Source organism: Chaetodon trifascialis, chromosome 8, assembly GCF_039877785.1.
Source record: "Chaetodon trifascialis isolate fChaTrf1 chromosome 8, fChaTrf1.hap1, whole genome shotgun sequence".
Classification (NCBI taxonomy): Eukaryota; Metazoa; Chordata; class Actinopteri; order Chaetodontiformes; family Chaetodontidae; genus Chaetodon; species Chaetodon trifascialis.
In genome coordinates, this window is record NC_092063.1 from 26036713 (window position 1) to 26061680 (window position 24968).

Sequence of the window (24968 nt, forward strand, 5' to 3'; positions counted from 1 at the left end):
AGCAGTTACAGTCAGTGTGTTTCCTTTAAACATGAGCACCAGACAAAAAGGAATCAAGTAATGTAACAGTTGTCAAAGGTTCAAGTAAATCCAGATCTTGAGTAAATGTGCTGAGAACCCTGTAGCTCAGACACCTGAAATCTCTCGTGCACGGTATCTTTACAGAAAACAAGCTGGAGATACACAACAGTCTGGTTCACTGAGTCTGATGAAAGACACACACATGAAGTGATGCAGACTGGATGCTGTCAGGACACACACCAAGTGGATTTCTAAAATGCATCTGAATGGAAACCACAGATCTTCAGACCAAATGTCCTCTGGCGCCTGATAGTTCACATGATGTGACGGCTGAAGGTCAGCTGGTTGGGTGGTGCTCAGCCTGGAGCTGCAGCTGTTTGATGAAGTCATTTTGGTCGCTGTTTTAGTCTTTAAGCTCTCTTACGTTTGATCGAGGTGTAACATTTTGGCAGATTGTGACTCGTCGGTGCGACAGGACCCACAGGAGTGAGTGACGCTGTGACTCAAACCACGGAACAGGAAGTACAGGTTTTGAAGCGGGGTTTCCGGTGGTGGGGACAGTCAGTTTTTTTTCTTTTCCTCACAACTTGACTGTTGTGTACAAAACTTATTGAAAAAATGTGATTGCTTGCATTATCATGCTTTCGACTTTGCTTGTGTTCGGTAAGTCACGTGACCTCGTCACAGTAAAACTTTAGCTAACGTTAGCTTAGCTTAACGCTGCTGCGGAGAAATTCTCTAATAGAAACATTGTCTTTAACAGGGTCTGTCGCCGCCTTCACGGCCCCTGTCTTGTGCTGTCGTCCGAAGGAATACGCAACAAGGGAAGGACAATGCTGTCCGATGTGCCACGAAGGTACAACTCTGTCTTCAGATCTAAGACATACTGCGGCCTCCATCTTAACACGCCCAGTTCCCATGTTAACGAACACGAACGTGTTGGACGGGTGTGACGTTCATCACAGGAATTCCAACTAATGTGAAGGAAAGACCTGATGAGGCTAATTAAAACTTATCTCAGTAAAACACAAAGCGTGTAACCAGGCTGTACACACATTTACTTCTCAGTCTATGTCGTATTAGTAACGTGCGTCGTTCAGTTTGAACCATTCAGTGTGTTAACATGAGCTTTATGTTTTGTTTTTGCTCTGCCTCGTTTCCTGTGTGTTGTTTAGCTAATATATATTTTCATCTTGCGTTTCATTTATTTAGCACATGAAGGAAACTGAACTGGCTCAAAGTGCAATGAATGAATATTCCACGTTAGAGCTGCCAGGACTGTGGAAGGCATCTGTTCACAAAGGACTCAAAAAGAAGGAGACGTGCACAAAAATAAACGCATTCAAGACTTCACTTTGTGTAACATTACGCATAAAAAGGAACAATGCACTCCTACTTCTTCCGAAATTAAAAGCACGTAAAGAAACAAGGCAAATACCAAAAGATCAACTCAAAAGATGTCATTCATTAAGACAACGTTTTCAGCCTCTTGTCTGGCACTATTTAAATTGCTAACTGCGGAAATTGCAAAAATAAATGAAAATACCAAAACCAGTTGCTTACTCACTTACAGCCTAAAAGAAAAACATTTCATATAGAATTTTCTTACAGACCTTATTTTTCCATTTCCTCTTCTGCCCACATCACATCACACCTGCTTGCTGTAGCAGAGCAGCAGACCAATAATGACTCCACCACACCTGTGGGGATGGCTCTTTGTGGCTGTGGGTGTACCTACATCTGAAGAACTGTGACTGAGAAATGTGTCATTGTGACATGTGGGAAAATGATTTCCATATTTAGAAATGAACTACGTCAAACGTTTTTCCTCTGTCACCTCTCATGCACATTTCATTGTAATATGTCCTCCTGCAAGAACACCTCCTTATCAGACAAGCAAAAACAATCAGTTTAAAGTAGTGAAGTAACTTCTTTTTTTGGGGTACAACCAGTAAATGCTGTTAAATTATGTCAAATTATGTTTTAAATGAACAAATTCTAATTAAGCAAATGCACATCTGTCGATTGACTCAAATCTGTTCAGTTTATCATGAACTCTACAAAAGGAGCGTTGGATGGGGTTTGATCTCAGGACCTTCCTTCACCTCTGAAACGCCCTGAGGCACAGTGCTTCCAATCTGATGACAACTGAAACACACCGCTTTATTCTGAAGCAGCCCAAATGTTAGACCTACAAAGAGCACACAGCTGGGCTGACTTTGGTCTTTATCTAACCTCATTGTTGCTCATCTAACAAACCAAAAGAAATGTTTATGGAAGAAATAGTAATACTGTGTATTATGACTGGAAGCTCACGTCTGATCAAAAATGGATATGTGTACATATACAAATAAAACCTAAATTGAAGCAAACACTGAAAATGATATTTGCAAGTCAAATTGAAGCCAAATGAAAAGCGATTCAAGTAAAATGTGTAAAAGCAAAGAAGCTTCATGCAAATTAAGTAAAATGTATATTTTTCTTGAAGTTGTGGGAGGTTCCTCAGAAAATGAAGCCAATGATTGAATTATCCCTGTGACTTACCTCGTAGAACATTCACATTCGTTGACATAATATGTCTTTGTTCATTTCTGCTTCAAAAACAGACTGAAATTATATCAAATTATATCAAAATTTAATCACTGCCATGGATTTTGGTTTTATAGTTTGTAGATTCTTGTCTGTTTGTGAAAGTCTTTAAGCACCAAACAGCTGAAGTCAGTGAGAGGCTGACAGCATGTTAAATCAGTAGTTAAACTGAGCGTGTCGAGGCTGAACTCAGTAGTGAAGACTCAGCTCTCCCTCCTGTGAAGTGGCCGTTTTCAGGCTCCGGCCTTATGAAGACCTGCAACGCAATTTTACCAACTTTTTGTCCTTGCTATTTAAGATAAGACTTCATGTTTCCCACGCCAGAGTAATTCAATTGTTCCAGCAGCAGAATAAAAAAGAGAGATGAAAAAAGAGAACAAGTAGAACAAAATAGACAAAAAAAAACAGAATCAACAACAGATAAAAAAAAAGTAAGAAATAAAAATACAAAGTTGTCATCTTCATCTCAGTGATAATGTGATGTTCATGCTGTGTTTGTGTCTTGAACAGGGACAGTTGTTCGAAGAGACTGTACACCACAGTCAGGCACACGATGTGGCCCCTGTGAGAATGGGACTTTTATGAACCAGCCCAATGGTCTGAATAAGTGCTTCTCCTGTACCTCCTGTGACCCGGGTAAGCCCACAGTGAAGGAACATTTCTGTCTTTCACTCCCTTTGGCAAGTTCAGTGTGATTTTGACAGGTGAGGAAGTCTGGTTAATTAAGGTGTTTGACAAAATTGAAACAAATATATTAAAAGTTACTGGGAAACTGTGTATCCTAAATCAGTATTTTAAAGGCTGATTCTTGTATTGGTGCTTGAAGAAACCAGGGAGTGAGATGAGCAGATTTCCAAATTCTTGTCGACATTCTGTTTAAGAGCAATGAGCTGAGCCTTTCGAGGATACTCCTTTCATACGGCATGAGGTTACTTTTGTCTGTTAGCCTACTTTTTTGGAATCAGGGTTGTAGAAAAGATACTGGGATGTGTTTGGCAAAACGTACATGCTATGAAAAGAGGAAATTCCAGTTAATCACAGCTTCTCCACCATCTGCTGCTGTTCAGTTATCAGCTGATAGAGACCTTCTCCACTCAACCAGCTGTCCCTGTCCTTGTCCCCATGTAACAACACTGAATGAAAGCTTTCAGCATTCTTTTAAAACTTCAGTATTTGTAGAAACAATATTTTGTTATTAAAAGATAAATAATGCACAAATTCTAATCCAGTTCTAAATCTTTTATCACTTTCTGTCTGACCGTTGGTTTAATATACATATTAGCATTAGACAATAACTGTATTCAGTTATGATTTAAGATTAAAAAAAACCTGAATGTCCACTTTCTGTTTTTTCTGGGGCTTTGAACCGCATCTCATGGTCTTAATCTGAGAAATAAATGAACACAATTGAAAAATAAACATTTTCAGACATAAGAAAGCAAACAAGCTAATAATAAATAGAAAACAGTGGAAATGAATGCTGAGATATAACACCTTCCAACCGCCCAACCCCCATTGCATTGGAGGACGTCTGTCAGGTGCACAGAAGGCAGAGGCAGGCTGCTGTTCACACAGACATGGTGGTGCCACGAACACAGACATCACATTTGAAATTCAGAAGTCACACTGAAGTTTCACAGTATCGGCATCTCATGTCATTTTTCGTAATTCTGTTTTACAGTGGACATTACTCCTGCCACACTACTGGAAAGCTGTGCTGTAGATCTGCATTCTCAGCTTCTTTCAAGCCCTTCTGCTCCTCACAAAACCAATGGCCTTTCCCTCAATATACACTCAGGTCCTGAAGAAAAAAGAGGGTGAGATGAGCATGTTTTAAGATGATCAATGATCAAATCCAAGACAAATAGTAGACCCTTTAAATTACACTCAAAGAAAATGAAAGACTCAACATGTAGTTTGACACCAGCTGTCATGTGTCATGTTCCTGTAGGAACAACCAGTTACAGTCACTTTGAAGGCAAAGACACGGCACCATGTGTTGTCCACGTAATCCATGTGGATGTGGACAGGACATTATGATACATTACAGCTTCTCTTCTGCATGATTTGCCTTAACCCATCAGACTGAAGACATTCTGCAGTGAAAATGCACTGAGGTGTTCGCACAGGTCACTGTGTGAGTTGGTTTGGATGAAAGAATTTATGACCTATTTTTACTCGTCATAATTTAGTATCTTTATTTTATTTCTTATCACCGTCATTATCAGAATTTTCATCAGAATTTCTTTCTATTACTATTACATGAGGATTTCAGTGAATCACAGTGTACTTCATCTGTCACATGTAGGGCTGGGCGATAAAACGATAGCGATATGTCTCGCGATAGACACGTCATCAATATCAATAAAAAATGCGTTTGATAAAGGTTGGTTGCATGAACAAAGGCAGTCGCTCTCAGGTAACTGAGCAATGTAGGGAGTAATCGCTGATCAGTGAGAGTGACACGCTAACACGCCAATCATGTAACAGTATCAAGTTCGGTTGCGCCATCTCGTTATCTCGTGTTTGATGCTTCGCGAGGAGTGAGATGAGAAATAGAAAGTGAGCGCTGCAGGGAGCGAAGAAATTGTCGATAAAACAGGGAAAGTCAGGTCGCCAGTATGGAGTTTTTTGGATTTTATAAGTTGGACCGTAGTTAGACCAATGTGGTCTGTAACTTATGCAACCAAGACCGGTAATAGCATAAACTTTTTTTTTCTTTTCTTTTCTTTTTTTTTTCTTCTTTCTTTTTTTCTTTTCTTTTTTTAATTTGATGAAAATATATACAAACATTCAAGGCATAGAAAAGTTATACAAATGTACATTCATTCTGCGTTAGATTGAGCAACACAAACCATAAGGCCTAAATCTGAATATGATATACATATTCACAAACAAAAACAAAACAAAACACATATCAAACGCAGCACAGGGGCCATCTCATGATAACTTAAATGTTTCCAATAGAGAGAATAGCTTAAGGGCTTTCTTTCCTTTAACAAGACTCAGTGATTTACTCCAGAGTTTAAACTCATTCCTCCAGTGGGTTAAACACGGTTTGGTTTTATAATATCTATGTTTATGAATAAAAAAACTTACCAAATAGCAGCAGAGTGTTGAGAACAAAGTCCACATTCTTATTATCAGCAAAAACACCAAAAAATAAATAGTTTTCACTGTTAAAGGTAACTCAATTTCCTTGGACTGTTGCCAGCTCTGCATCTCACTCCAAAAAGATTTCACTGACTCACAATAAAAGAAAACATGTTCCAAACTTTCGATTTCCTCTTCACAGAAAACACAATTATTCATATCAAAATTAAATCTTAATCTTAGTTATTCGTTAGTTGGGTAAATTTCATTTCAAATTTTGAAGTTGATCTCTTTTACTTTAGGGGGGAGTGGAAATGGAACATAATTCTTTCTTATTTTTTTTATTTTTTCTGCTCCAAATTCCTTGAGAATATACATTCTTTTAACTGGGTTAGGGTAAAACTCTTTTAGCAAAATCGTTTTGTTGGTACATTTGGAGTCATAAAAATCCACTTCTCCAATGCAGAGCTGTCTCAGTTCAGGTGAGACCTTAGAGTACTTAATGTCTTCCCTGACCATGGACCTCAGAGAAATTGGTATGGCTTTTACAATCCTTTCATAATGTTTAACATGACATTGAAGATGGTATTTAACACAAAAATCCTCATGTTGTAAAATGTTTCCAGTATCATCCAAAAAATGAGCAATAGCCCAGACACCCTTGGATCTCCATTCCTCAATATACACAGATTTAATACCACAAACTTATTTAACCACCTTAGCCGCGCTCACTCTTTGGAGCGCAGCCGTATTCGCCAACGTCCGCCAACCGCAGCACCACCGCACAAGCAGCTGACCACCATGCAGAGGTATCTGCTTCAGTGCCTGATGACAAATCATCTAAAAGACACGAAGACGTAACGGAGGCAGCAGCATATCATATAGCTAAAGACACGCTTCACTGAGCACTGAGGAGAAGCCAGGTTATAAACATCCCTTACACTTACTTTTTTTTTTCTTAAACACACTCGCAATAAAAATATCATTGAATAGTTCATGTATGTTTAGAGAAAGAAGAGTGACTGAAGTTGTTCATATGTCTAGGCTGGTTTTATAGTTCAATCAATCATACTGTGCTGTCTATCATGTTTGTTTGTTTGTTTGTGTGTTACAGATGTCAAGTCTACCTCAGTTTCTGCTATGTTTCCAAAACATTAATTATTAATTATTTGAGTGTTTTCCATGGTTGTGTTGACATTTCCCTTTCTGCCGTGATAGCTGAGGGGATTATAATCAGAGGAAGGTTCAATTTAAAATAAAAATGTTTAAATTGAATGTATTTTTCTCCTGGTCCTTATTTTAAATAGGTCATAAAAATATCCATAATTATCGATATCGACCAATATAAAACACTTATATCGCAATAGAGTTTTCAGCCATATCGCCCAGCCCGAGTCACATGTCTTGAAAACGATATCATCTAAACATGCACACATCACATCTAGCTCTAAAGGGAGAAGCATGCAAATAATGCAGCTGGTCTTAATTTAAGGAACAATGAATACCATAGATTTAAATAGCTTTAGCTTTATTCCATTTTATTTTCTGCCACATTTTAAATATCTTTCATTGCTTAATAGCAGAGTGCATATACACAGAGTATACTATACAAAGTGCAGGTATCCAGCAGGTGTGACCCATATGGAACATTGTTTGTTGAAAAGTTTATTCAGCACATGTTCTTATAGGTTGTGCTGTATGGGGTATGTGCTTTATATGGAGCCTTGAATGTCCACATGGAATATTATCTATACGTGTTATGAAATTCCAGCTGAAGAAATAAAAATTCTGTTTCCATATCCAGTGTTAAATGATAAATAAATAATTAAATTTCATAATGGCATTGAAAAATTATTGACTTTCAACTTTTTCTCATTCCATTTATTAAGTGACATTTATGTGCTGCTTTAATATTTACAGTTTTCATCATGTGATTGATTCCATTTAACTCCAGTTCTCTTCTATTTCAAGATGTGCAGGTGAGGGAACCACCTAAAACACAATCTGAACCCACAGAGCAGCAGCAGGAGCTCTGCAGTGATCAGCAGAGCTCCTGCTGCTGTACTGCTGGCTGCAATTAATTCAGTATTTGCAGTTGCAGTCAACCAAGTAGCACATCATGTCAATATTTCAAATGTTATTTAAGATGAACTTCCATGTCTAAACGTGCAGTATGTTCATATAAAGACCATGTTTCTGTTTGCTTTTAGGTCAAGGCCTCATCGTCCAGCAGCAGTGCACAGCAACGAGCGACACAGTTTGTGATGTTTCAAGTGGATATTTCTGCAGAAGATTGGCAGATGATACAGGATGTAGTTTGGCAGAGAAATATACTCGCTGTGCACCTGGTCAGAGGATAAAAGAACCTGGTAAGAGGAATTCTGGTCAAATGAGTGATAGTGAGGACGTTTGCAGGCACACTTCTTCCCTGGTTTTGATCAGACGCTTAGGTGGGACAGAGAGTAACCTTTTATTCAGCTCCACGTAAGCTCAGGCATGTCCAAATACAGCAGATCTGTTATTTTTGTGCCAGTTTGGGTTCTGGTAGCCTGGACTCTGCTGCATTTACCACACGGCTGGATTTAGCCTTTCCATCTGGTCATCAGAAAGGAAGACAAGGGTGACAGTTCAGGTCATAATCTGTGCCAAACTAGTGTCAGATACTCACTTTCATCTCAGCAGGCAGACTTTGTGTGTGTGTGTGTGTGTGTGTGTGTGTGTGTGTGTGTGTGTGTGTGTGTGTGTGTGTGTGTGTGTGTGTGTGTGTGTGTGTGTGTGTGTGTGTGTGTGTGTGTGTGTGTGTGTTTTCAAGGTTAGTCTCAAAAAATGATTCCTGTTTTGTCAGATTGATCTTTCAATAGACTTAAGTGTCAAAGGCTTAAGTGTTCCCAAAACACCTCTCTTCAATCTGTGATTATGATTTTCTGTGATATCCTGGCAGCTCGCTGCACGGTGGCGCAGCAAGTAGTGCGTGTGCCACAGCAAGAAGGTCGCCGGTTCGATTCCCCGATCGGGCCTTTCTGTGTGAAGTTTGCATGTTCTTCCCGTGCATGCGTGGGTTCTCTCCGGGCACTCCGGCTTCCTCCCACAGACCAAAAACATGCTCATTAGGTTAATTGGTGACTCTAAAATTGCCCCTAGGTGTGAGTGTGAATGGCTGTCTGTGTTGCCCTGTGATCGACTGGCGACCGGACCAGGGTGTACCCCGCCTCTCGCCCGTTGACAGCCGGGATAGGCTCCAGCCCCCCCCGTGACCCCGAAAGGGATAAGCGGCATAGAAAATGGATGGATGGACGGATCCTGGCAGCTCCTAAGAGGGAAGGAGATCCCGTAAACTCCAGCAGAAATCCTGTAGGAAGGATTTCAGAAGAGGAAGTTGACTAAATGCTTTAATTCATAGGCTAAAGAGAAAGATCCGTTTTGGATAGTTAGAGCTGATGTCCTGCACTGAGATGCTTGATAAACATACTGTATGTCCTGATCATAACTAGGATACGAGTGTGCTTGTCAGTTTATCATCTTCAAATCACCATTTTGAGTCTGATGAATGATGGATTTCCACTGGATGTTGGGTTCATGTGTGATTAATCTCTGTTTTGTCTGTTTCTCTAAGGAACCAGCAGAACTGATACAGTATGTGAAAATTGTCAGCCAGGCTATTTTTCACATGATGGTGTCGACTGCACGGCTTGGACCAAGTAAGACATTGTTTGCCATGTAGCACCAAATGACCACCATATTCATTTTCTGGATTGGATTGTTGATGAGTACCTGAGTTTATAAACTCAAATTCCCTCTGACGCAACAGACAGACAGACCTTTTTGACAGTGTTACTTTTAATCTTGACTTGGATTTAATGAGTGTAACATGAACTACTTTGTATATTTTTGCATTGTGCTGACATTTCAAAGGAAGTTTGCTGTCTTTCAACAGTTGCTCAGAAACCCAAGTAAAGGTCAAAGAAGGAAGCTCAAGCAGCGACGTTGTCTGTGGAACTGCTTCGAGAAATCATTACTGTTATGTATCTGTATTATTAGTGTTACTGACACTTGTTGGGCTTGTGATCACAGGTTAGTGCTGGGTTTGCATCCTTGATTTGACTGACTCATATATAACACAGTTTCCCCTGCATTGCCTCCAGTGGATGGTTACTAACGGTTTTAACCAGCATGTTTCTTGCTTCTGGATTTCAGGCACGCTAACATCGAAAAAACCTTTAGGTACATTAGGTCAATTTATTTCTCCTAAATACTTAGTTTTTAAGTTTTCAGTTTGTAAATAAATGTCTCTCACACACACACAACACACTGTACCTTTCTTTGTTTTAATTTCATATTTTTTCTTATTTTCCCCACCTACAGACTCCAGTACTGGAGACAGATGATTCATCTTATGGTGTACATCGTATGCCCTGCACTACACCACTGGTTTTACATCATCACAAAGAGTTCTTTATTTATAGTTATTGATTGTTATGATCAAATGGAGCACAGGTTTCTTTTTTGCTGTTGTCAATGACTCCTGTGAAAACCTCAGATAATAATGATTTGATCCAACAAACAAGAGTTGTGTGTGTATACTTATTCCTGCATGTGTATGCCAATCAGGCTGCCTTGTTCTTAGAGCTCGATACTAACATCAGCCTAACATGCTCACATTGACGACGCTAACATGCTTATGTTTAGATGGTATGTTTACTGTGTTGAAGTTACCATACTAACATACTAAACACTAAGCACAAAGTTAGCTGAGGCTAATGGGAGCGTCATTACCAGCCGAGTGGCTGGAAACTACAGACCAACACTCGAGGAATTTCTGTCTTCAGAACAAACAACAGCACTGAAACTGCTGTGACTAAAATAATCAGCGACCTCAGACTAATCCTGATGAAAATCAGAGGCCTGTACCATAAAGCTTGATTAACCTTGATTAACCTCCTCTTACTTATCGGGCTTCACTTAACGAGACATCCGCCCTCCGGATTTTCGGTACCATAAAGCCGGCTATCAACTCACTAATTCAATTCAGGCTTGTCCAATCTAGATCTGTGCGCGCTCACATAAAAAGGGCGGAGTTTGCTGCATGCGACCAATCGCAAACATGGAAAAATCAGCCCGAGCCGCATATTTCACTACGGAGGAGCAAACAATAATAATTAATAAATACGAGGAATACAAATCAATAATCCAGGCAAAAAGCAACACAGTTGCAGCTGCCAAACGGCGCAAGGATTGCTGGCAAAAAATCGCCGATTGTGTCAATGCGTAAGTTAGTGCCATTATAATATTACTTCCCCACTATGACTGCACTTGTATATCTGACTACAGTAACATTTGTGTGTTCCATAAATGTATGTGTGTATGAAATTTTTCGTTATGGCATGTGATTGTAGCCTTATTATTTCAGATGCAACCCGAGTGGAGCAAAGAGAACATGGGAGCAAATCAAACATAAGTATAAAAATATACTTCAAAGTGGTCAGTACGCTTACTATATCTTATACATGTAGCATATGTATATGTAGGCCTACATGTTGGAGGCTATATACAATACAATATACAACGGCAAACATCCCAGGGCTTAGTCTACATTATGCAAATTACACATCAACCTTGCTTACCTGCGATGTCATAAAAGCCCTCTGGCAAAAAACCTCAGTGCAATGCACACTGTCTGCGGGACTGTCAGCGCGTGGTTGCAGTGCGTTACATTACTGATGTAAGGCTCCAGCAGCTGACAGATGTATTGTAACCCCTCTCCCGGAAACCTGTACCTTTCGTACAGTGATTGTTCAGACAATTCGAACGGATTACAGTGATCTCTAAATATTCTCTCGCGCCTGAGTGCTCTTCGCACAAGCTGTGCACCAAGATCCACCGGGTTCTCATCAAACGGACAGGCCATTTTCCAAGAGAACTGATTGGTCAGTAGGTGGGGCTTTTATACCTGCTGAGCGCTTATCCTGAACTTATCCTGCTCCGGAGCAGGTTAGGTGTTCAGCATAGGTTACCACGGCAACGTAGCCCGATAGAAAGTAAGCCACCTTTATGGTACCGAAAAGCCAGGGTTAAGCCTGAAGTTATCTCGCTAAGCCGTAATCCAGCTTTATGGTACAGGCGTCTGGTCTTAGTTCTCGTCCTCTTAGACCTGAGTGCAGCGTTTGATATGATTGACCATGATGTCTTAATCAGTCATCTTGAACAGTTGGTTGGTTTTTCTGTCTGTGTGTTGAACTGGTTTCAGACACCAAAAGGAGAACGTTTTTCATCAGTCTTGGAGATCGTGTGTCTGAGAAACATGACATCAGTTTTGGGGTTGCACAAGGCAGCTGCGTGGGTCCATTACTGTTCTCTCCATACATGCTGCCACTTGGTGACATCATGAGAGAACACAATGTATGTTTCCATAGTTACATGGATTTTCAAGTGGGTTTTATTCTGTTTTACTTAACAGTAATTTTCTATCTGCTTTTTTTTACATTATGATATTATTTCATTGCTTGTAAAGCATTTTGAGCTGCAATTACAGTTTGGTGCTAGACAAATAAAGTCTTTTATTATTGTTGTTGTTGTTTTCTCACACTGTGTGTGTGTATGTCATGGCAGAATGTTTGTTGTTGTTTTCTCACACTGTGTGTGTGTGTCATGGCAGAATGTAGTCCCCATTACATGAAAGAAATGCAGTGAACTGTACCATGTTCAGTGTTGTACAGTGTGTATCATGTCACTTCCTGAGAGGCTCGTTGCTGGTTAAAGACGTCAAACTACATTTAAAAAATAGGCCAAGCAGAGTGAATCCTTGCTTACACAGTACTGACATTAAGTCAGGCTCTATAATGATTGTTTTGTCAAAGCAAATTTATCCGGAACTAAAAATGTGTATTATACATGATGGTGGTTTCCCAACATACCAAAATAACCTGGGGCAAGTAGAGCTACAGGAACACTTTTTTTTTCCCAGAAAAAAAAAAAAAGACTTCTTCTTCTTCTTCTTCTTCTTCTTCTTCTTCTTCTTCTTCTTCTTCTTAGGGCTGAAAACCGAAAGTGAATGAACTTACTTATTGTTTGATTTTTGCTCCATTGAGCTGCTGCTTCTCTCAATCAGATAATATAGTCTTCCTGACTCATTGAGTTGCAGAAGAGTGGGATTTCCAGAGAGACACCACAGTATTCCTATAGCAATAATTCCTATAGTATTTCTATAATCATGCAGTCAGTCTCACAGGACAGCAGCATCTCATGGAGCATCTGATGGGACATTGCATGTCAGGTTTAAAATATTTGCATTTAGTCTCCTGGCAGAAGGAGCTGCTGCAGCACATCCCATAATCACCCATTAACTAATTAGTGCCACCTGGTGGACATACAAGAGCTGTTCTCCCCAGTGTTTATGGAGGTGGTGGGTCACCTCATTGTACTCAATGCCCACCCGTGTTACATTATAAAAATGAAAACACTTTTATGAACTAAATCGGGAAGCCTTGAGACTTCACACAGCAGATGCCAGAAATTGAAACACAATTCTTTTTTTTTTTTGGACTTCTCGCAGCCAAATAACATTGATTTGGATATCCAAACAAACTTCAGTCCACTTCAGTCATTATGAACTATATTTTAAAAAAAAGTGATTCTTGATGCTATTCCCTTCTTTTATGACAGGACAGGAAACACTACGGACCGCAAAGAGAAAGTTATTTTTCTTGCCAAATGGCAAAGACAAGCTCAGTGTCAGGATCAGGATGTTGTCCCACTTGAGCGGAACAATTTCCCGGTGAACCTGATAAAGTCCTGTGTGTAGCCTTAGCTGACAGCAATAATAAAGAAAATCAGACCTGTAACACTCCAGCACACATTTCCACTCTTCAATCCACAGTTCTCATCATGCAGCAGGCACGTGCGGGGGGTGCTGGAGCACCTGCCCCTTTGCCCCTTGATGCCCAAAGTGCTCTTTTGTCAAAGTGATTTTGTGTGTGTGACAGTCCGTCTGTGTGGCCCAGAATAATATTAAATAAAGCAAAATGATAATAATTTAGATCTACCTTGGTCGGTCACATGATCCACAACGTGCCCTCACTCTGCCGTCGCTGCCCTGACGTGCCCAGACGTGCCCTGCTGCTAATCGCTGAGCTGCTGGAGACGGCCGCTGCCAGCGAAACCGAAGAAGACCCGAGGGAGTAAACAACTGGTCCGATGAATAGGTTTTGCAGCGTATTTGCTTGTGCACGGTGTATTCTTGCAAGATGACTGACGAAGTGAAGTGAGCGATGATCATCCTCTGTGTCATCCAACTCTGCACACACACCTCTCACAAGTTAAAGCCGCTAGTTAAGCACACACAGCGTGTGTGAGGCTTGTTTGTTTGTTTGTTTCTGTACGTTTCTCTTGTCATGGGCAAAGTGCATTAGAGAGATATCGTGTTATTTTACTGTCAAGCTGTTTTTTCCTATGTTTCTAGAGGCAATGAGGCATAAACTATGTTATTTTACTGAAACTATGCAATATGCATATTCACATAATTTTGGACTATTACAATATCAATACAACAATAATAGAAGAATTTGAATTTTGATTTTCTCAGCCTGTCATTTAAACATATCAGTACTTGTTTGTTTATAACATTTACACACAAATTAGATATAATATGCATACAAATTATATATCTTTTAGAACCTTGCTGTCAAAGTCGATAGTCAAACTGAATAAAAGCACAAAAATATTTAAATACACGATTTCTATATCATTTAATTATTTTTTACTTTGTTAATTTAGCACTAGAAATAATAAAGGGCAGATTATGAATGGATTAAATTCATGGCTATACAGTACAATTTTTGAAAAGGTATGAAATGTCATATCAGTAGCAGCAGCCTCCTCACCAACCCCCTCAACAAAAGCTGTTCAACGTACCCCATCAGGTAAAACAGAGACTAGTTTTGCTTTGCACTGGCCTCTAACAAATATATGAGGTGTGGACAATGATATGGTATGTTGTGATTCCATGTTACATTCTTTATGAATATAGGTTGCTACCATTCAACTGGTTATATTGCAAGGTATGTTTCTGTATGGTGTTTCAAATTCGTGCTCCATGTGCCCCCTTTTAACTTTGAGCACCTACCCCCCCAAAGGTCTCTGCACGGCCCTGTGTGCAGTCACTCCCACTGGCTTCTGATCTAACACCACCACACCAAACATCCCCTCATCACTCAGTGTGAAGCATGGACTGAGGTGGAGCCAGACACAGTCAACAGAACAATCCAACATCATCCAGCCAGAGACACAGAGGACTGGTGTTACTGCTGCTCCTAGGAGAGGGTCACAGGGCAATATGAGGAATTACAGACAAAACCACATCCGCACAACTCAGGGCTGTGATGTAACTGGCTGCCATGGCAACACTGCAGAGGAGGAAGTTAAACTGACATCACATATGAGAATGCAGGTGAATCTCAGATGTCATGTCCTGTAATGCAGCCTGCAGGATGACAGCCTGAAGACAGAGCTGAGATGGTCATCTGTTTTATACTTCCACTGAGACTTCATGCTTCAGGGCTGTAGACTTCCTGGCAGGAGCTGAAGGACTGTATTCTCCCAGGACAGGTCACAGATCCATCTCCCACCATGTCTCCAGCAGGGGATGCCTCATACTTCACACCATACACCTCAACCTGGCATGACCAAACCTCACAGATCAGCTGAGGTTCAGAGGGAGGGATGGAAGTTGGAGGCACTGCTGGATGGGAACTTCTAATGATGTCCAAAGTAAACTTTAGTACTCTACAGGCAGAAAGCAGATCAGCTGTTTTATGCATAATAACAAGCAAAAGGTGTTTGTTTGTTTGTTTGTTTGTTTGTTTGTTTGTTTGTTTTGCTCAAGTCCCCAACAGCTCACCCTCTGTAGTGGCTATTTTTCATTTTCAAAATCAAAATTGAGGTAGACTTGAAATGTTAATGTTGCATCCAGGTAAAACCAGTCCATTGTCCATATAAAGTCTTTTTTTGTCCTTGGCAATAAAACAAACTACTACGGAACGACAACCCTCCCAGGTGTATCCTGGTCCTAACGATTCAAAAACAGATTAACTGGACAAATCACTCACCAAACGAATAAAAGAAAATACTAAATATATCTGGTCTAGATAAAGAAAATGTGATTAATAATCAAATATTTTAAACAACAACAAAAGAATAAATAATCCCTCTATCTTCATCACATAATTCACTACTAACTACTGAATTCAAAACAATTTTATTTAATTGAACATTGAATCAATTTGTTAATCCCTGCTGAGGATGAGCACACTGATTTCTCCCATGAATAAACAAGCTATTTTCAGCTCTCTATATAAATGTCAGTTTCTCACTATTTCTTTTCCCTCTACAATGTCACATTAAACCTGACAGCATTTAAACTACAGAAAAAAAGGATCTTTTAAAAATGGTCAAATAAAGCCGTCTTGAGAACATCTTGAGAAAATGTCAGGTTAGGGCTCAGGCTCAGGGCATGACTGCGAGAGGGGGTTTAAACAAGTAAACAAGGGACCATTTGCTTGAAAAGCAGCAGTCAGTCCAGGATTTGGCAGTGTTACTCCTGTTTCACATTTCAGTTATTTACACCAACAACTTCATTTTTAAATGTCATGGTTTTTTTGTATTTTTATATCTTACTCAGCAAACTTGCCACTGCATGGAAGTCACTCGCTGGAGCTGCCAAGCTTTTGTCTCTTTGAGGCTTAAATTCAGTTGGAGCATTGAATGAAACAACTTGTCTGTCAATGATTTTAAACATTTTGCAATTATAATTAGTCATTTTGCAGACGCTTTTATCCAAAGCGACGTACATAGAATAGAACAGAATTCAATAGAAAAGAATAGCTTTAATTGTCATTGTACGTAAAAATACAACGAAATGCATTGTGCTGTGCCTGAATCTCAAGACAGTAATAAATAAACAAACAAACACACACACAGTTCCATTCATATAGTACAGTACATGTAAAGAATAGACATATTCTGTCAGTCATGTAGAAGACAGGAGGATCCTTAGCTCTGTGAATGGATTATGATTGAAAAGTTAATAGTAAACAGTAGTTCAAGCATGCGGTCAAAATATCAGTTCAGTTTGGATGTCAGCAGCATTAAAACGTAAGTAGTTCCATTATTGCACAGTTGACTTTTGAGGTAGTAACTTGTCTAATGTTTGATTTTGTTTAGTTCAGTTATTACACAGAAGCTGTTATTCAGTCTGGTGGCGTGTTCAGTGATTGTATGGCCTTCCACAGGGTAACAGACAGAACAGGGAATTACAAGGGTGGGATGCATCCTCCAGGGTGGTGTTGGCCCTGCAGAGACGAGCCTTCCCACCACCGTTGTGTCGTTGGCAAATTTGATTATAGTGTTAGTTGGGTGTGTGGAAATACTGTCAAAGGTGTAGAGTGAATAGAGCATTGGACTGAGGACACAGTCTGGGAGAGACTGGGAGAGAGCTGTGTACCAAATTTGACGGTCTGTGAGTGGCTGCAAAGAAAGTCTTTAATCCACATATAGAGGGAGCTATTGAAACCCAGGCCCAACAGTTTGTTGACCACCCTGCTAGGGATGATGGTACATATGAATTCACACACCGATGGCACAGCATCCGGGACAGTTTTCAGGTTCATTATCTTGTCCAAGGATACTTCGGCATGTGGACTGCTGAGACCAGAGATCGAACCACAGACCTCCCAATTGGAGGACGACCGCTATACCTCCTGAGCCACAGCCGCCCCTCTTATGGTGTCACATTTTCCATGATGGGACAGTAAAAGAACTGAACTGAACTGAACAACACCCATTCACTCTTTCAGAAATCATTGAGTATATATCTCAGAGTGAAATAGCAGTTTTGGAACAAGTCTCTTGAAGAAATAGGCACTCCATAGATTATTGATAGATTATCCACAGTGTCATACTCAGCACTAAAAGACCATGAGTTTATTATTCAAAATAAACTATTTTGCAATTAGTCCCCCAACAGTCCTTGAATAACACTCAACACTGGATCCAGTGTATATGGGCATAGCTACTCGATTTCTGATCAACTTTACTTCATTTTACACCAATTCAAGGTAGACATTTATTATAGGACAACCTGAAAAAAAAGGGTTTATATTGCTGTTGTAGTTCCAGTAACATATATAGTCTCTGTCATGTTGCTCTTTTTTAAAAAGAGCCTAGCCAAGGTCTGTTTAACAATTGAAAAACATCTGGCCTTAAAGTATATTTGTTAGCAGTAGCTTGTCTCTTAAATAGACTATAGGCTATTAGGTGGGCCATGTTTCTAATTAGATATGTTTCATGTTCTCTGGTCTGACATGTAATACTGTCAACACTCTGCTGCTCATGAAGAATATGAATCTGGGAAGCAACATCCTGTTACTGCTCAGCACTGGTAGGACCTGGGCGCCTCCTCTCTACTACGATGACCTTGTAAGAAGAAAGATGACAACACAAACACAGAGGAGGCAGAGCTGAGAGTGTGGAACGAGCTGCAGACAGCATTTAGTCTGACGACCAGGTTACCACTGAGGAACAGGTGAAATAAGACAAGACAAGATAAGATAAGATAAGATAAGATAAGATAAGATAAGATAAGATAAGATAAGATAAGATAAGATAAGATAAGATAAGATAGACTTTATTTATCCCACAATGGGGGAAATTCACATGTTATAGCAGCAACAGGACAGAGTGCAAGAAGTCAGAGGACAAGAAGACAAAAAATAACAAGAATAAAAAATATTGCACAAATGTTACATACCTTATGGTAATTTACAATATACACAATACGTACACACTAATTTAAAAATGAGGATTGCACATGAAAACAGAGGTTATCAGTACAACTTGCATTTGAGTGGATGTTTATTGTGCACTGTTACACAGTCTGACGGCTGTGGGCAGGAATGACCTGCGGTAGCGCTCCTTCCCGCACTGGGGATGTAAAAGTCTTGTGCTGAAGGAGCTGCTCAGGGTCCTAACAGCGTGGTGCAGGGGGTGGGAGGAGTTGTCCATGATGGATGTCAGCTTGGCTAACATCCTTTAGTCTGCCACCTCCTTGATGGAGTCCAGTGGGCAGCCCAGGACAGAGCTGGCTCTCTTAACCAGTTTGTTTAGTCTCTTCTTGTCTCTGTCCGTGCTGCCCCCTCCCCAGCACACTATGGCATAAAACACTGCAGAGGCCACCACAGTGTCATAGAAAGTCCGTAGTAGAGCCCTGCACACACCAAAGGACCTCAGTCTCCTCAGCAGGTGTAGGTGACTCTGGCCCTTCCTATACAGGGCGTGATGAATGAATGATGAAATGATGAAGATATTACACGTTCTACATTGTCTTGAAGCCTTGCCATGTTGAAGACCTGTATTATTTTGTTTGATTTTATGATTCACATCGTTCATATTCCTAAATAAATGTTCCAGCGTATCTCTAATTGACACAGTATTCCTTTGTAGAAATACTGGCTGGTACACACAGAGTGGGAGAGAAACATCTGAATTATGGTGATTGTTTAGATTTGGTTTAAATGAAAATCATTAAAAATTAACTTTTCTCAATTCATGTAATAAATTACAGCCTTTGACCGGCGGTGCGTCTGAATGGGAGATTACTTCCCAACGTCTCCTTGAAGTTGTTTTTTAAGTAACCAGCAGGCGGCGCTTCACGACTGCATGATTGGAGCGGAGGCCGGAACCACTTTGTATCAGCCAAATATGTTCATTCTGTTTGCCTGTGCTTGAGTTGGCCTTCATCGCACTTCTCCTGATAATTTTTTACAACATACGTGACAACCTTTTTCCATTCAGGCTTTTATTAAACATCAACCTATTGTTCTAAAAGATGTCTACAAATGTTAAGTAATTCACTATTTCAAGAAATGAAGGGAAAACACCTCTAATGCTGGAATATGACAAGGACATGACTACAGACGAGATAAAACACACCATGAAAAAGGTGATCAAGACATCCCACCTGTGAGATGACGAGACACTGCAGAAGAAATAGGCTATACCATTATTCTTCTTTGGCATTCAATAAGTTTGTTATTAACTCACTCTCGGTTACCATATGTTGTATATTATTCCTTGCATAGATATTATATATACTTTTTATTTTTTCAAACAATCAACCAGCCCCGTTAGGAATAATGGACAGGTGACTTTGGATTCCGGTAACCATAGTGAGACATAAGAAACTGTGTCAAGTGAGCCTGAATGTGCTCTTACCCTATCAGGGCTTAGAAGGTTTCACTTTCAAAATAAAAGCGCCACTCTAACCCTGAAGCCCATTCCATCGTACTTTTGTTAGTTTGTTTTTAATATTGAGACGCAAAACCGGAAATGGTCGTGTTAATGGAGCCACTTTTAAAACTTCTCCGCCAGAAAAGCCTTTAATGTCGTATAAACGAAAGAAACTTCTAAGTAGCTCGACAACTTTTCCTTCGACATTGTTGGACAAGACGTTACTGTTGCCAATGATATGTAATGTTTTATCTTTCGACGTGACCGACTGATACAGCTAGTTTGGGCCTGTCTTCTTAACGTTGGGTTAGTTGCGAGGTACACCTAACTGTTCAATGCATATGCTAGCGTCAAACGGATCCATAATGGACTTGGACTCCGAGCTGGTGAAAATAAAAGCACACTACTGTGGGTAAGTAGCTCACCCACGGAAAGTGGACAGTGGTCAGCCGGCTGGCTGTGTCAAAGGGAAACACCTGTGGAATGAAGACTTTCAGTTCAGTGGTGGTGTTGCGCGTCAGTTGTAGGGTCCTCTTGTTGAAGGGTTCAAAAGATCAAGCTAGGTCAAAGTGACTGCACCGAACCCGACCATTCTCAACCTCTTCATCAAAAGAATTCGATTTAAGATGAAGAGGTGTACAATGTTTCAAAAGCTTTCCCGCTGATAAGAATATTGATTACGTGGAGCGAATATTCTCTTTCATTTTTGTTTGACTGGATTAAATGCTACAGCATTTATAGTGGCAAGTTGTTGTGTGTCGTCTCGTGATGTGTTCTCGAGCGCCTTAAGTTTGGCGGTAATTAGGTTGTTGGCTTGAAGCTTATAATTTTTCATGTAGCCTAACGAAATGGGGGTCATGTTACTGCTCTGTCAAATATTAATTTCTGTGAGATATTTTCTGTGTTAAAGCTCTTATAAGTAATATACTTCAATAATATCTCATGTGTACCCGTTCATCTCACTCATTTCAGAAACGTTCCCTTCACCTGTGTTTTAAGTCTTGCTCTGGTCTGCGACACTTCTGTCAAATGTCCATTTTTACTTGCGTTGGTGAGACAAACCTTGCTCGTTGTAATTGAGACTATGATATGACACCTGAACCTTGCTCTTAACAAGACAGTGTTGCAATGATGCGACTAAAAGTTGTAATTATGGAATTGTCATTTCCTTCTTCCAGTGTTTCTGCTACAACCTCTCTCTCTCTCTCTCTCTCTCTCTCTAGCAAAGCAAACTATATTTTATATTTTAGATTCTTCAAAATACCGACCATCTGCCTTGATGACAGCTTTGCACACTCTTGGAGTTATCTTCACAAGCTTTACGAGGAAGACACCTGAAATGTTTTCCAGTTAATAGGTGTGCTTTGTGAAATGTTATTTGGAATTTCTTGCCTTCTTTTAGAGATATACTATATACAGTAAACAGCCTTATTCATCTACTGTAGAGATCCATATTATGGCAAGAACTGCCAAACTAAGTAAAGACAAATGCTAGTCTATAATTACTTTAAGACATGACGGTCAGTCACTCTGGAAAATTTTAGGAACTTTGAATGTATCTTCGAGTGCAGTAACAAAAGCTAAAAGCCATGAAACTGGCTTTCCTGAGGACCACCCCAGGAAAGGAAGACCAAGAGTTACCTCTGCTGCAGAGGGTAAGTTTATTACAGTTCGTGGCCTCAGAATCACTAATTAACAGCATCTCAGATTAGAGTCTGTATAACAGCTTCACGGAGTTCAAGTAGCAGACATGTCTCAATCAGCTGTTCAGAGGAGACTGTGATTCAGACCTTCAGGGTCAAATTGCTGCAAAACACTACTGAGGGAGACCAACAAGAAGAACAGAATTGCTTGGACCAAGAAACACAAGGAGTGGACATTAGACCAGTGGAAATCTGTACTTTGGTCTGATGAGTCCAATTTCTAGTTTTCTGGTTCTTTGTGAGGGCAGCACGGTGTCGCAGCAGGTAGTGTGCGTGCCTCACAGCGAGAAGGTTGCTGATTCGATACCCGGGCGGGGCCTTTCTGTGCAAAGTTTGCATGTTCTTCCTGTGCATGCGTGGGTTCTCTCCAGGTACTTCCTCCCACAGACCAAAAAAACATGCTCATTAGGTTAATTGGTGACTCTAAAATTGCCCCTAGTGTAAATGGTTGTTCGTCATGTGTGTTGCCCTGCGATCGACTGGCGACTGGTCCAGGGTGTACCTCACCTCTTGCCTGTTGACAGATAGGCTCCAGCCCCCCTGCAACCCCGAAAGGGATAGGCGGCATGGAGACATGGCATGGAGGGATGGTTCTTTGTGAGACACAAAGAAGATGAATGGATGGTGGTACCCACAGTGAAGCATGAAGGGGTGTGATGGTGTGGGGCTACTTTGCTGGTGACACTGACAAAATTCAAAGCACTCTAAACCAGCATGGCTACCAGAGCATGCTGCATCCACATATTATGTCATCTGAACACACCTCCAGGCTATGAAAGACGTGGGCACAAAACAAGATGTCTGGACGTTAGTGTCAGAGCAGAGTTTTGGCTGAATTTAGTGATCAGTTTCAGTGGTCTGTTCATTGCTTAGTGTTTTTAGGTTAATCTTTTTGGGTATTTGAGTGATGGAGTGCTGCATCAGATGACCTGGCCTCCACAATCACCCAAAGTAAACTTAGTTGAGATGCTTTGGGATGAGCTGGACTGCAGAGTGAAGAAACGCAGCCAGGCGCTGTATGGGAGCTCCTTCAAGACTGTTGGAAAGTATTCCAGTGACGACTTCGTGAAGCTAAGAGAATGCCAACAGTGTGCAAAGCGAACAAAGTAAAAGGTGGCTACTTTGGAAAATCTAATCCATAAAACATATTTTGCTTTGAATTTTTTGTTTACTACATAATTCTTTATGTGTTATTTCATTGTTTTGATGTCTTCGCGATTTATCTACGATGTAGTAAATTGGTTGCTAGCTTCTTTGTCAGTCCAAGACTTGGATCCACAGTGACTTATCATGTTTTGCTTTTCATTACCATCTTTATTATGTTTATTTTCATGTCAGCTACTTCCTGTAGATGGAATAATTGACTTATCATTTCAGAACTAGTTAGCTGACATTGCCATGCCACTACGGGTATGAATGAATGATATGGAATATCTTCTGCATCCATGCTGGATTAACAGTAACAGGGTCCACAGTATACTGAGCCTGGTAGATACTAGTTTCCCATGATTAAGAGATCAGAAAAGTTTAAACAGACTAAAACACTGAAGCTTGAGAATGAAAAGCCACGTTGTTCAATAGGTGATTAATCCAGTTAGCATGCTTAAAGGACCACAAAGCTCAAGCTAACAATGTGATGAGTTGTGTTCTGCTCTTTTTCAAATGTCAGAGAGAATGAGTTTGGGAGTGAATGTTCTTTTGTTTATCTGATCTTCAAGTTCATTAACAGTGAGTTTGTGGGTAGGGGCTAATAGTCGGGGAAGACTCTCACCACCGGAACCGAGGATGTTCCTTTTGTAGAACAGATCTCCTTATTGTTGATATGTTACTATAAATGAGCTGCTGCTTCTCAGGTAGCAATTTACTCATGTCAAACTTACTAAAAACTCTGAACTGGCTCTGAAGTGCTTTTCAACTTAATAAGACCCTCAAGTATATTTTCAGAAGGTTCTGTGTTGACTAATGTGACCCTGTTAACATCAGTCTAATCTGTTCAGTTTTTTTTATGAATGTGGTGGTTTGTTGAATATGCATTCAACATTCATGTCAGACTGTTTGTCATTGTCTTGCTGTTCACACAAAGCTTTGGTTTACACTCCATATACTGAGCAGACCAAGTGGTGTAACTTTAAGATTTAGTCTCTGGACTCAGTCACTATATGAAAACTTAATAGAGCAACTCATATTTTCAAGTTTTTTTGTGATTGAGAAGTGGGGCTGATGTAATACCTGAGTTTTCAACCCATTTTTCCACAAAACACTATATTTCCTTTAATCAAAGGAGCCAAACTTCTCAAATCTAAGATGTTGTCTAAACCGCGAGTAACTATACAGCAACTTTCACCAAATAAACAGACAAAATTTTCATTTAAATTAGGAAATGTCGAGTCTAAGAATAAGTGAAGATAATGAATGTGACCTGACATTTGTTGTCATCTTTACATTTTTGAGATTTAATATTGATAAAAGAGGAACTTATGGCAGAGAGGGTTAGAAGTTATCGTCGGTATCTGCTAAAGAGTTATAGTATTGCTACATATACTGCAGTGACTTATTGCAGTGTCTTATTGCAGCATAAATTTTACAGTCAGACCCACTTTAAACAAAGGCTGGGAGCAGATTAGCAACCAAAAAGTTGTTCAAATTGCACACATATTTTATGTTGTTATACTCTTCAATATAGCATACAACTTCCTCTTGTTGCAGACACAACTTTGTCTGCTTCCAGTCATAGAGAGTGAGCAGATAAATAGAGAATAGAAATTCTATAAGGTGCTGTTCAATGGCCAAAGTAAAGGTAAAAACACAATAAACAGAGACTATGTGAGACTTCCGTGTTTTCATATCACAAGGTATTTTTTTAAATCTGATTTTCAATTTTTTTCCAATTAGATTCTTTTTGGAGTTTCACATGGTTTAATAGTTAAAATAAACAGATAAGAATGCTCAACATTTTCTTATTAAATCCAGAAATTCAAGTAATTTCAACCAATTATCAGCAGCCATATAAGAAAAAAGAGAGTAAGAGAAAGTGTTTGCATTCAGTAATAGTGCAAGACAAGTGAGTCACAGGAAGACAAGTGTGAGACATGACAAGGCAAGAGAGAAACAACAACCAAAGACCAGATAGAAATATGAAAATAAGTCATCAAAGTGAAATGAAGTTGGAAGTTGTGAAACAAGTTGACGTAAAATTACTATGTACAAAAGGAGGTGTATGTGTGAGTAGACGTATGGGGGAAGAGAGAGACAAGAGGAAAACGATGAGTCTTAACAATGATAACA

At 39.9% G+C, this 24968-nt stretch overlaps 2 protein-coding genes across 6 annotated transcripts in view; both read left to right on the top strand.

Annotated features, from left to right (window-relative positions):
- The first annotated feature begins 360 nt into the window (after positions 1 to 360).
- On the top strand, positions 361 to 23935 carry LOC139335642 (tumor necrosis factor receptor superfamily member 14-like). Of its 5 annotated transcripts, XR_011602430.1 has the most exons (9): positions 543 to 684; positions 785 to 877; positions 3121 to 3246; positions 7914 to 8072; positions 9317 to 9401; positions 9638 to 9774; positions 9898 to 9924; positions 10066 to 10197; positions 10271 to 10292. XR_011602430.1 is itself a non-coding variant. In XM_070969350.1 (8 exons), exons 1-8 carry the CDS (start codon positions 660 to 662, stop codon positions 10086 to 10088), a joined length of 675 nt encoding a protein of 224 aa, XP_070825451.1. In that variant the 5' UTR covers positions 361 to 659; the 3' UTR covers positions 10089 to 12269. The 5 variants fall into 5 exon arrangements, 3 of the variants coding, with proteins under 3 accessions (XP_070825451.1, XP_070825452.1, XP_070825450.1); XM_070969350.1 differs by having other exon boundaries at positions 361 to 684; positions 10066 to 12269; XR_011602431.1 differs by lacking the exon at positions 9898 to 9924.
- prkcz (protein kinase C, zeta) overlaps positions 20057 to 24968 on the top strand; it is a 144578-nt gene continuing 139666 nt past the window's right edge. The window contains exon 1 of the mRNA XM_070969344.1: positions 20057 to 20392. Within this exon, the coding sequence (XP_070825445.1) occupies positions 20316 to 20392 (77 nt within the window). The 5' untranslated portion in view covers positions 20057 to 20315. The remainder of the gene's footprint in view (positions 20393 to 24968) is intronic.